General features: G+C 36.8%; 1 protein-coding gene across 7 annotated transcripts in view; it reads right to left on the bottom strand.

Moving 5' to 3' along the window:
• Window positions 1-13,290, bottom strand: part of srgap2.S (SLIT-ROBO Rho GTPase activating protein 2 S homeolog) — a 113,004-nt gene that overhangs the window by 15,670 nt on the left and 84,044 nt on the right. For all 7 annotated transcript variants that reach the window (XM_041583880.1, XM_018249381.2, XM_041583881.1 and 4 more), the window contains 7 exons: window positions 9,925-10,009; window positions 7,080-7,107; window positions 6,883-6,913; window positions 5,988-6,048; window positions 5,830-5,907; window positions 2,824-2,958; window positions 847-952 (listed from right to left, as the gene is read on the bottom strand). In XM_041583880.1, the coding sequence (XP_041439814.1) occupies window positions 847-952; window positions 2,824-2,958; window positions 5,830-5,907; window positions 5,988-6,048; window positions 6,883-6,913; window positions 7,080-7,107; window positions 9,925-10,009 (524 nt within the window). The remainder of the gene's footprint in view (window positions 1-846; window positions 953-2,823; window positions 2,959-5,829; window positions 5,908-5,987; window positions 6,049-6,882; window positions 6,914-7,079; window positions 7,108-9,924; window positions 10,010-13,290) is intronic.

The following is a 13,290-nucleotide window of genomic DNA, read 5'->3' as shown; positions in this document are numbered from 1 at the left end:
GCAAATCCCAGCAATTTTTGCAGGATTTGCATGAATCTTATATAAAAGCATTCCATTTCTGAATACTTAGAGGACTATTTATTAAGGGGCAGATTTATCAACGGTCGAGGTGAGGTTTCGAAGTGAAAAATTTCGAGCTATTTTTTGTGTACTTCGACCAGGGAATAGTCATACTTTGATTCGAATTTTAAAAAACTTCCAAATTCAAATTCGAAGGTCGACTTCGACCATTCGCCACCTAAAAGCTGCCGAAGTGCTGTTTTAGCCTATGGGGGACCTCCTACAACCTGTATGGAGGCAATTGTGGGGGTTTGGGAGATCGAAGATCGAAGTTAAAAAAAACTTTGAATCGAACGATTTTCTTAACTTCGACCTTTGATAACTATGCCCTAAGGTTAAGTTTTATTTTCTCTTAGAATTCAAATTTTTTTTCACAAAAAAAAAAAAAAGATTTATCTTGAGAATCTGGAAATCTTAATCCAAAAATACTCCAGCTAAAACCTGTCAAATTCATGTAAAAGCCAATGGCGGAGGTCCCATTAACCATTTGAAGATGTTTTTTTGCCTTTTGGGTGTTTTGGAGTATTTGACACTGGTTTTCACTTAAAAACGCAGCCGATTGTGGCAAACTGTTTTCTTAGATATCTCCAAATGGAATATGCAAATTGGGGTTAAGTCCAATCATTTGTGCAGGATTTGGCGGAATCCAAAAATGATAGATTCAGTGTATCCCTAGTAGAACTGGTAAAACAATGGAACAAAATATAAACTAAAACAATAAGGGACACATCTGACATTATAAACAAACAAGCATTTAATAGTATGCTGGCTGACATGAATACTCACTGATTGAGGAAGGAGAAGAGGTATCTCATGAGAACTAGTGTAGAAGAAGGGAAACAAAGTAATACTCTGCGCATGTGGGATGCTCTCTCTTGAATGTTGTCCATTGCTAAAAAAATATTGTGCAGAGAGGAGAATTAATGGCTTTGTTTTATAGTGGCAAATAACAGGTTTCTTTACTGTAGATGCAGCCACCCCCTGGGGGGATCAAAAACAACTGTATCACTTCCAACTGGCACCCTATTCCCACTGCACCAGGGCCTTACTTGCATGAAAAAAAGGGGTGGAGAATGGGCAAAATGATTAACATTTATATGTGGGCATAGCTTTTATCTGTCTACATTGGGTAATTTCTTTCAATACTAGAAGAGAAAGAAGCTTCCAGGTCTGTAGCCTTACTTCATGTCTGATGGTTTATATGCTATCACGCTACCCTTTTTATTATCTGGTGTGTGGGAATGATTTGCCTGCTCATAATGCATTCATTGTGTTTGATGCAAAATGGTTAGACGCTCAAGCTATCGGATCATTCATCCCAATGGTGAGATGGTGACGATGCAAACCCACTTCAAAGAATAGGGGGTAGGACTGGAAGTCCTGCTGGCTTCCTGAATAATACAGTCATCATTTGGCATAACTTCCTTCCAGCACTACTACCCCAGAGCGAAAGATTTTAACACTTTCTGTACAAAGCACTGATAGAACCTTGTAAGCCACAAAATCATAATTTACCATGTTTCGACAGGGATAGACATGTATCCCTTGAAAGGGGTAATTCACATTTAAGTTACTTTTTAGTGGTTTATAGAACGGCTATTTCTAAGCAACTTTTCAACTGGCCTTAATGTTTTCATTTTTTTTTTTTTTTTTTAATAGTTTTTGAATCATTTGCCTTCTTCTATTTGTATTCCAGTCTCTTAATCAAATTGTGGTTGCTAGGCTAATTTGGACCCCAGCAGAGAGCTACTGAATAATAAGCTACATAAAGCAAAACCACAAATAATACAAAATGAAAACCAATTGCAAATTGCCTCAAAATATCACTCTCTGCATCATACTAAAAGTTAATGTAAAAGTGAACAACCCCTTTAAGGCAGTAAGGTTTATTCTTTCTTGTGTTTTGCTGGTGCTCAGGACGACAGAGCCAGATGTTTCTTGACAGTGGAAGGTAGGTTTGAGAGTTGCTACTTTGGCTAATTCCACGTGAGGTTGTTTATCTGTGTATAAATTTAGTTAGAGAAAAGCTGATCCAGTCCCATTCACGTCCTGGTGTAATTGCACCTGCAGGCTCAATATTGGCCTGTGTGCACACATGGAGCAAATGTTAGGGCAGAAACACAAAAGTATGCATTTTTTGAGCCTTTGCCTGCATTCATTAGGGTAAGGCCACACGAGGAGATTCAGGGAGATTTTGACGCCTGGCTACTAATCGCCTTGTCTTTTGAGCAACTATCTCCCTGAACTGCCTCAGCGTTTTTCCCCATAGGCTACAATGAAAAGTCGCCTGCGCTAATGCACACACGGCGATGCGTTTTCAATAGTTGCCTGAAATTGCCTCACTGAGGCAACTTTGGGCAACTATTAAAAACGCATCGCTGCACACACACACACACACTCTCAATTTGGAATAAAGCATTCCCAGGCCAGCACTTCCCTTAGTAAATCAAGTGATTTTATTTTTCACACATCACAGCGCTCCAACGTTTCCATATTATATGTTTAAGAGTTGGCCATGAATGTGAAGACATTATTGTACAAAAAAAAAGATGGGTATTCTTTTATTCATACATTGTGGCCGCTTATCCTGACTGATATCTCTGCACTATGATTGCTGGACAGTTTAAGAAAGGTCCACATGCATTTGCCGACTCCATCCAATTGTTGTTCTATGCTGTGAACTATAGTTCACCTATTGTTTGAAACAACTGCTCTAATGACTTAAATTACACTGCTTAGAAAAAAAAAAAAAAGCATTCTTACAGACACAGCTCAGGAGGTCATGGAAGATTTCCTTTGGAAAAAGAGGAGTTGCAAGCCCTCGAAAATGTAGCTTGAGGACACCAGCCACTGAATCCAAATCATGGTCATTCTGGTCTTCTTCCAAGGGGTCCTCCCCTGCCAAAATAAAAATAGAGCACAGGAAAGGTCAGATTTCAAAGTCAGCATGTTTCTCTCCAAGGCATTTAACTTGAAGAAAAAAACCACAGCAATAATTTAAGTGGCGTTTTAACATCTATGTAGATGGGTATAACTATCCATATATAGAAGTAATTATTTTCTTACTCATCTTTTGCACCACAAAGGCAATCATTAAATGAAAAGACAGTACCATATGCAGTGTCTTTTTGAATATATTTAATGTTCTTACTATAAATTGCCTGTCTTCATTAGGAGAAACCCAAGTCAATCCAGAAAAGTCCAGTAGAGGCTGCTGGTCCCCTACCTACATTCTACCTAAATAATTGTATTTTCTTTAAGACTGAGACGGGAGTCCTTTAAAGGGGACGTTTTAGTAAAGCTACATTTTTATTTTAATCTTTCCTCCGGGCCACAACCTCTCCCTCTTTTGCTTAAAAAGGGGAATTGCACACTTTAATGGTGAGCGTCTAGGGATTAGCACCTCCCATCTGTGACTTATAGTGTGCTTCTTTTTGTCTATAATAAACAAATACGGTTGTCAAATCAATTTTTGTACTTTCCCCCTGCTGCAGGATAAACTTGAACGGTTTCATGACTCCATGCATTGTGCATGTTGTGGAAATGATCAATATTTTCATTTATTTCCCCTGTGTGTGCACAGTTTTAGAATATGAATCACATACCCACAGTAGTAATTCTGGCCAAGCTGACATTACCATTTACAATTCAGCACAAGGATATAAAAGGCCATGTTTCTTTATCCCATAACTGCAATGAGACCTTTAACCTCCACATTGTCAGCAAGTAAACAAGGCATAGAGGAAGAGGGCAACCTTCATAGTGGGAAAAATACATACAGGATCTGGAGTATTTGCATGTTAAACAGTGATGACCTATGACCTCAAATTGTAGACAAAAAGTAAAATTAAAAGCAGTGTTCCACCCAGGTGCTTTTTAGATGGATGCTCCACCCAGCATTTTGATAAGCCATCCAGCTTTGCTCCCGTTTGTCTGTTCCTGTCCCTCCCGCCCAAAGTAACTGCAGGGGTTTTCAACTCACCCTTCAATACTTTAATTTCTCCCCACAAAGGTGATCTTGTGTTATAACCCATATGAACAACCCCCCCATCTGGTCACTTTATTGGTGAGAACCTAGTAAATATGCTGCGAATACAATCAAATTAAATTAAGAATAAAGCATTCAGAATAGATTTAGAAACAGTTTACTAGAAAACAATCTTGTAAATGTGGGTGAAATACCCATGGCAGGCTATATACATGATCTTACACTTTATACTGGACTGTGCTCAATATTTGTTTTTGTTGCTCATGCAATATTAGTTTAGACAGTAGAGCAAGTTAGAAAATATGGTTCAACCAAGTGTACAGGATTCCTAAAATACATCATTCAAAATTTCTGCCCTGTACAACATGTTTTTCCAGTTATGCTGCAGTTTTTAAATGCTACACGGCTACATTTAATGGCATTTGCTCAGTTGATTGATTCTCGCTTGTGCATATTGGCAACCGAATTCTGGACAGCACAAGACATCTCTTGATGTCCTTGGTTATATATGCAGGCATGTGACCAGACAGCAGTCAATATAACGCAATCTATAGGCTACATAGCAATACTGAAGCAAATTTAAAAATTCATAAATATAAATTGGGTGCTTATAACAGTATCCCACTGCAAAGGTGTAAATCGCTAACAAATGTAAATAGTAATAAAGGCAGTTCTTTTACATGTTTATAAACTATTGAACTGACAATATATTGTAGGCTGCTTTATTTCTTGAAAGGGCTGACACTTGAAGAGATGAATGGTTAAATGGTCATGTTGATGTAAGACTTTTTTAAGCTGTACACTTGTTCTCACTGATTAAATTCAAGTGAACAATGATGGACACCAATCAATAGATCCTCTGGGAAACACATTGGTTGCTAAAATTTGTAAACCCATGGAACAGAGCCTGTTTTACAGATAATTTAACCAGAATGGCCACATTTTTCTTTTAAATATATGTGTACAGACTAAATCCTATTACAGCGATAAAGGAAATCATTTTTTAAAAAAATTTGATTATAATGGAGTTTATGAGAGAATGCCTTCCTGTAATTATGAACTTTCTGGGTGACTGGTTAATGGATTAATGGATAATGGATTTCATCCCATTTATGCATATCTATGCATAGAAGTCAGGATTCAGGCCACTAATTATTAAGGTTGTGAACATTTCCTTTATGAGTGCAATTTTAATATTCTAGGTACATTAAAGATGGCCTCCAATGTATGCATTATTCAGCTTTCCGTGTGTATTTTAGTTCTGGCCTAAACAAGAATACCAGCATTCAAGCACCAGGACTGCTCATTCAAAATTCCTGTGTGACATGTTGTAACTACAACAGAAATTATTTTTACTTCCTTGGCCCTCTTTATTTATAGGCTGTAGTTCTACTGTAATCAAACAAAGAAAATGCTGCTTTTAAGTAGTAAGCCTAGTTATGATTGTTCATTACTGAAAAATTCACACACTATGCCAATTCACATAAATCCTTAGCAATGGTCAGTTTTGAGTGCAACTGAATTGTACATCTTCACCTGCCTCAAATAGTATTAGTGACACCACCCTGTAACCCTTTAAAGCAGAAGTGCCCATACTTTAGGGAGTGATTTAGAAAAGCTGTTATATAAATAACCAGAGATTTTAGGGGTCATTTACAACGTCCCATGCAGTATGCAAAGAGCAAAAAAGGCTACAAGGTGCCGTTTGCCGACTAAATCTAAACGTTGGGCCACTGCAGCCTTTGGAAGATCGAAAATTAATGTCAGAATATAACCCATACCTCTCTCAAATGCATTCTTTATATCATTCACTTCCACCTGAGAACCAGACACCCGAAATATTCCAACATGCCGGAGACCTGTGAAAACATTTGAGGTTAGTTAAGTACTGAAGTGCAGTCAAATTAGAGTAACATGGTAGTAAGGGTAACAGACATACCATGTTGACTTAGGAACCGAATACAGCTTTCAACCACTAGTGGAATGGGTTGCTTGGCATCCTGAAAAAAGAATAACTTATTCAAACATACAGCTGGTACTGGAGCATTAATTTCCAATTTCTGTGCTCAGAAAAAGTCAAACCTTGAAATAAACAAAGTTGGGTTTATGAAGTGCACTGCAAACTCTGCAGTATATAAACATTTTTGTTCCCTGTATCAGTGTATCTGTATCAGTACAGAGATAAGTGGTGCAAGGATGCTTGTCCACATTACACACATTACAAGTGCATGACTGTCATGAACCCTACTGAAACTATATGTGAGGATCAGCATATATGAGCAAATCCATATTTATTGATCCAACTGTTCCACTTACTTAGTTCCGCATGTTAATGTAACTGTTATTCATGCCAGTCTATTATTTCTGTGCTCTGCTATATTAGTGTGTAATCAAGAACAGTGTAATTCCCTCAGTGTTAAAAGCAACCATGGAAAGATCTGTGACGGCCAATTCCCCTTATGGTACACAGCAACAGCTTTTAAAATATGAACTAGGAAATAGGTTATGGGTATTATAAATGAATAGAAGGGAGATTTGGGCATAGTAACAGCACTACAGAAATATAACAAACATTGTTCAGGTCTTTACACTTGTAATTTGTGGCAATTGTTCAATCTGATAGAAAGGCATGTATATTTTTAGATTGTAAGCTCTTTCGGGCAGTGACCGCTTTAGGACTCAAAATGGTAATTTCAAACTCAGCATTTCCTCACTCTGTGGAAGAGGTACATAACATTTAACTACATTTTTGAAACTTCCATTTTTGAGCGATACAAGCCTGTTACTAGACAAAACATTGCTATCACCTTAACTATAAAAAATAAAATCATTACCTGCTTTCTGAGGGTAGACATTCTACGACCACTAAAAGATAAAAGCATGAAAAGAGAGAGTTTGAAGGTATTTTCCAGTAAAGACTACGGCATGTGCAGCAACCTGTCATTATATTTCCATGTGAATAAATACAGCAGTTTCATTTTAATGCTATCCAAAATAATAACTGAAAGTTGGATATGGGATTGCAACTGACCTGGCTAGAGAACAGTCTGTGCGCTGACCTATAGAGGGAAAAAAGTAATATCATAAAATGAAGTGATATCATAAAATAAAGTAATATAATGAAATGATGTTTTGTCTTAGGTATTTATATAGACACATAACTGTCCAAATATGAAATATCTAATGCATAAGAATAGCTTGACAGAATAAAGCTAAAACCTAAAGCTAAGCTAAAGCCAAGACCAAAGATGAAGTCTTAAAGAGAAAAAGGAGTGCAATTAAGGCTCCTCCACTTTAACGGGGGACAGGCCACCCATAGCTCTTAGGGTGATTAGTTTTTCACTTCCTAGTTAACACGGCCACTTACACGCTTTGTAGGAAGTGGTGCTACATCATCACCAGTCCTATGTTACTTGGAATCCCTTGAGTTCCACATATTCTCTTTTGCCTGGACCTTCAAATGTGGAAAGAGCAGAGTCCTTCTGTCTCTAATAACACACTACTTAAAATAAATGCTAATTATGCACATATATTTTTGACACCCTGGTGCAGTTATGAGCTATGGGAACTAAAGTATAGGATTGTATGACAGACTTGGTGTATGTTTGAAACATACATAATCTGCACCTTTATCACATTAATATTAAATTGAGTAGCATAAACTATTGGCTTGCAGCTGCATCATAACTTGCCAGAGCAATTGTTTCTAGGGAATTAGTTAAGTTGGCCTGGACAATGCTATAAAATAATCAATTATTAGCTTGGCATCACATAATTGTTATTTATTATTATACAGGTAAAGGACCTGTTATCCAGAATGCTTGGGACCTGGGGTTTTCTGGATAATGGATCTTTCCATAATTTGGATCTTCATACCTTAAGTCTACTAGAAAATCATGTAAACATTAAATAAACCCAATAGGATTGCTTTGCTTCCATTAAGGATTAATTATATCTTAGTTTGGATCAAGTACAAGGTACTGTTTTATTATTAAAGAGAAAAGGATAGAATTTTGAAAAAAAATAGGTAATTTGATTTTAATTCAGAGCTTGCTGGATAACTGGTTTCCAGATAATGGGTCCCATACCTGTACTGAAAAAGAGAGTGACGCTTACATTTCGAACTTGTACTTCAGCCAATATATAAAGGCTCCTGCTTGGAAATTGAGGAAGGGGGGGTCCCTACCATTAATACCATTTGGATCTTATCAGGATTTTTGAAGAGTTACCAGAGGAAAGTTAGAATTTAGTGCAGAAGGGTAGAGGATTGGAGTTGTGTACATAAGGCAAAAAGTATGGAGGAAAGAAATAAAACAATATGGGAAAATAATTAAACTGAATAGTGGTCCACTGTATAGCAGAAAAGTTGCCAAATAAACTTTTATCTAATAAGAAAAAGATTGTGAGAAGAGAATGTTTGAGCAGTGTGGGCCAAAGCCCCAGAACAGTATTGCTAAAAATAATTCCCATTGTAGTGAATGGAAATCACAAAATAGAGAATACTGTATGCACTTTGTCTGAAGAAGTTGCTAGCCACTAATTCCACCACCAGATGACCATAAAAAAATCCTGTGAGAAAATCCAAAATGTATTTGTAGAGCTTGAGTCAGTCAAGCAATACTGCAGAAAACAATTTTATTTAGCTCATGAGAAAATCAAAACTCTGCTTAAGAACTCTGAGCCTAGTCCTAATAACAGTTCAGTCTCAGCAGGGACTGGGTGCATCTGTATCAGCCATTCTGCCCCACTATTGGCCACAGAACATTATATTTTGCTGTCAAGATTTTTACTTAAAAAAACAGCTGCTCAACAAAATATGGCATTTATCATTACTCTTAGATGGGGGAGTGTGAATAAAGGGGTATTTCACATTAAAGCTAACCTTTAGAATTTTATAGAATGTGCTGTTGCTGGTAAATTTCCAGTTGGTCTTCATGTTTTTTTTTATAGTTTGTTTGCTTTACTCTTCTGCCTACTTCCACCTTTGAAATGAGGGTCATCCAATGTGGGATGCAAGAACTATTGCTCTGTGCAGCAACAACCTTTTTGTAATGGTTTCTTTTTATTACTTCTATTCAAGCCCTCTTCTATTTTTTCTATTCATATTTCAGTCTCGCATTCAAACCACTGACTGGCTGAATTAGACCCTAGCAACCAGAGTTGCTGAAATCGAAACTGAAGAGCTGCTGAACAAAATGCTAAACTACTCAAAATCTTAAAAAAAAGACCATTTATATCAAAAGTAAATGTAAAGGAGGGATTCTGTCATGATTTTTATGGTGTAGTTTTTATGTCTAAATCACACTGTTTAAACTGCAAATAAGTATATTCTTTTTTTAGTTGTAATATTGGTGTGAAGGCAGCCATGACAGTATCCATTTAACTAGTCGTTTAAGGTACATGGCTTTTTAGAAAACATAGCACAGTCTTTAATCTGCCAAAAGGAAAAGGTACAAAAGTTCATGCTAAATGACAAAACATTAATTAACTTTCAGTTTACTGGATTCAACACTCAAGAGGCGAGTGTAAAATATTTGACTAAACTACATTTGCTCGTGCATGATTGCACATGCTTTCTGGAAAGAACCCCATCTTCACACTCAGCACATGAGCAAAAGGACTGTGTTTTAAAATCTGAGCAGCCAGACTTACAGCACCCTTTCGTTTATCCTATGACATAATATGTAACTTTTTAAGAAATTGATTTGGATAATCTTTATTTTTGATAACTTTATTATGTGTTAAATATGTCAAGGAGAAGGCTACTAGTCAGTTTGCAGAGTTAAAAGGATTTCAACTCTTCTCCTTGTACTATTTTCAAAGTGATTCAATGCCTCTAACCAGGTAAAGCTGGTCAACATCAAAAGAAGACTTACACTCTCCCAGGGTTTTCTGCAGCATGTCGTGCTTGGCTTTCAGTTTTGTGATCAGATTTCGCCCCTCTAGAAATTCTTTTATTTTCTGTAAGAGAATGAGACGAGAACCATTTAAAAGCAATATTCCATCCGCTTCAGTCAAATCCCTTCTCAATTACACTTGCCCTAGAAAGTACTAATTAATGCCAAAAATTGAATGTCACCGTTATAGAGGTTGTTCAATAAAAGATGTTATTTAAGCAGGACAAATAGGAATTGTAGGTTTGTTTTATAAGCTAAGCAGCGGACGTGTTGTTCCAAAAAAATTGTGCTGTGTACTTCTGCACAAGTGTGACATGTTTAATTTTGATGTGTGGGATACTCATCTGGAAAGAGGAGTTTGCATTAACATGCCTGTGTTACCATGGCACATGGTATGTTTTGACTGTTGTCCAGAGGGGCTCAGGAGATATAGGGGGCCCCATGAGGCCCTAATTAATGAGCATTTTAACTATATACTGGAAATACAGGACAACCTCTAGATATGTTGGGGGCCCTAATATTAATTTGCTGTGGGGCCCAGTAATATCTAGTTACGCCACTGCTTGGGGCTATGGCACATGCTTAGTTTTGATCACAAAGGTTAAAACACATTTCTCCACCCAATGCACTTCTTATTCAATGATATCACAAAAAAATGCCTATGGCAAACGCGAATGCTGTCATACAGACAAAAGGGTTTCAGAGAAATCTCTGGGTCAAAATACTAAGACTAGTATATTTATTTTAGAAGTCCAAGTCTGCCCTCAGGAAGTAGATTTGTTAGAAAATGTTAATGCATTCAACAAACAGAACAGACAGTGGTTATCAAAACTTAGGTGAATAATATATGAAAAAGGATTTAAATAAACAAGGCAAAAATTTAATATTTTGCTATAAGCAAGAACATCTGGTGCAATCCTGATGGAAATATAATAAGTAATATACTCAAAATTTGATAGACAAGAAATTAATCATTTATTAGGGGTGAGAGGAAATGCTTTCATGCATATGAATATTGAAGAAGCGTCTGATTTGCAGTGCAGCATATACAGAATAATGTATGTGAAATGTAACACCTCCTGCTGAATCAGATTGGATTATAGCAGCCAAGGCAGTCGTATTTGCATGAAAAGGGCTGAGACAAAAGACAAAGGAGATGATTCTCGAATCAAATTTTTGAAAAAACTTTTGTATTTTGTGGAGAATTGCCTTTTCGCCTGTTGATAAATGTGCAGCGTCTTTCCTGATGCTACTGGCCTCATTTTATGTAAACCATATCAGGGAAATGCATGCAGATTTAGCAGAATAAAATGTACACTAAAGATTTATCTGAAATACCTTTACCATTTCTAGCTGTTAACAATTTTAAATTTGTGATTGAATTAACAGAGCAATTATGTTTAAATAACGTACTAACTGGTCATTTATGTAGCAAAATCCATTTAATTGTAAACTTTTCTTTATATATTAATTACATGTAAATTAGCTTTTAAAGAAGTGTGTGTTGTTCATGTGTCTAACCATGCCATGACAGCAATGAATTCAAATTACTAGTTTAACTATACAAAAGAATTCACAAACAAAAGAGGACCACATAGGAGCATTTTATGTAGCGGCTGCAGGAGTGTGTGAGTGTGTGTGTGAGTGTGTGTGTGAGTGTGTGAGTGTGCGAGTGTGTGAGTGTGTTATCCTGATGCTAAAACTGAATCAGACGTCAAACACAGACAGCTCTATTCATTCACCAAAATAGCAATATACAAAAGTATTCATCAAATTCCCCTTCATTCTGCCAGCAGACACATATAGCTCTAATCTCCATTTCACAGTTTTCCTTTATAAGCAAAACTAGCTCTTGAATTATTCATTAGTCTAACCCTCACAGGCAAAATTTTGCTAATCTTTCAGCAGCCACAACTAGTTTTGCAAAATATGTTTTAACACTAACAGGGGTAAAAAAAACTTGCAATTGCCTGTCCATTGAACTGAATGTTAATTGTCTGAACCCTTCTAGTGCACGTGAGGGTCACAAGATTATCATTCAGAAATGCTCAATGCTACATATCCAAGTGTTATGCTTGGTTAGGCAAGGCCCTCTTTAAAGGAACAGTAACACCAAAAAATGAAAGTGTTTAAAAGGAATGACATTATTATGTACGGTTGCCCTGAAGAGCTAAGACTGGTGTGTTTGCTTCAGAAACTCACCTATTGTTTATATAAACAAGCTGCTGTGTGTAGCCATGGGGGCAGCCATTCAAGCACAGGATACTCAGCAGATAACAGATAAATTCAGAAGAACCCCATTGTATACTACAGAACTCCTCAGTTATCTGCTGTGTAGCCTGTGCCTTTTCTAGCATGAATAACTGCTCCCATGGCTGGCAGAGCAGCTTGTTTATATAAACTATTTAGACTATATAGAGTTTATGAAGCAAACACATTGGTTTTATCAGTGCAGCACAATAGTTAATTTCATTTTAATTACATTAAAACACTTTCTTTTTTTTGGTGTTACTGTTCCTTTAAGGGTGGTGGCACCCTCCGTTTTCCGAAGTCACCCAAAGTTGCATCACGAGGAAACTTCAGGCGACTTTGGAAAACCGAAGTGATCTGTGTGCCATCCCACCAGCGATTCACATTCTTGCCGGAGGGAAGGCATTTCGGCGAGATAAGTCTCCTGAAGAAGAGATTTGTCACTGGGCGACTAATCTCCCCGGAATCGCCAAGGGTGCCACCACCCTTAGTCTTGTATCAGTTGTATTTTTGGTTGCAATAGGTTTAGTGCAAACACCCATCCATTGTACAACGCTGAGTAATATGTTGGTGCTATAAAAATACATGCTTATAATACGTGTTCAATGGAGAGGCAATAGTGAGCATTCCCACATATGCCATTGTCCTAAGGGCAAAACAAACACAAGAAATGTATGTGGTTTGAACTTTTCGAAGACACCCACAAGACATTTTTAATCTAGATAAAAATAACATTTCTTTGACTTTTTCTCTTGAGCTGGCATTCTCTCTAGGTTGGCAGCTCTGAGGTGGCTAAACCATTATAAACGTATAGCCTACATTATTGCAAACCATTTTAGTTGAAAAAATAAATAAATAAAAATAAGGTCGAAATTTCCTTTAGCAAATAGCTAAAATTTTTATAAGAAACCCAAATGCAGGGGAATAAAAGAAAAAAACATTTGCACTAAGGGAAAAAAATTTAATTTTCATTTGCACAGAAAAAAAACTGATCATTAACAAACATGTTCACTTGCTTTTTATTCTATGGGCCTCAGAAATAAAATATCTGACATTGGCTTTTTCTGCTATGTGATATATATATGTAAATCTAAA

The sequence above is a fragment of the Xenopus laevis genome, chromosome 2S, assembly GCF_017654675.1.
Source record: "Xenopus laevis strain J_2021 chromosome 2S, Xenopus_laevis_v10.1, whole genome shotgun sequence".
NCBI lineage: Eukaryota > Metazoa > Chordata > Amphibia > Anura > Pipidae > Xenopus > Xenopus laevis.
This window is presented reverse-complemented; position numbering and strand designations above follow the sequence as displayed.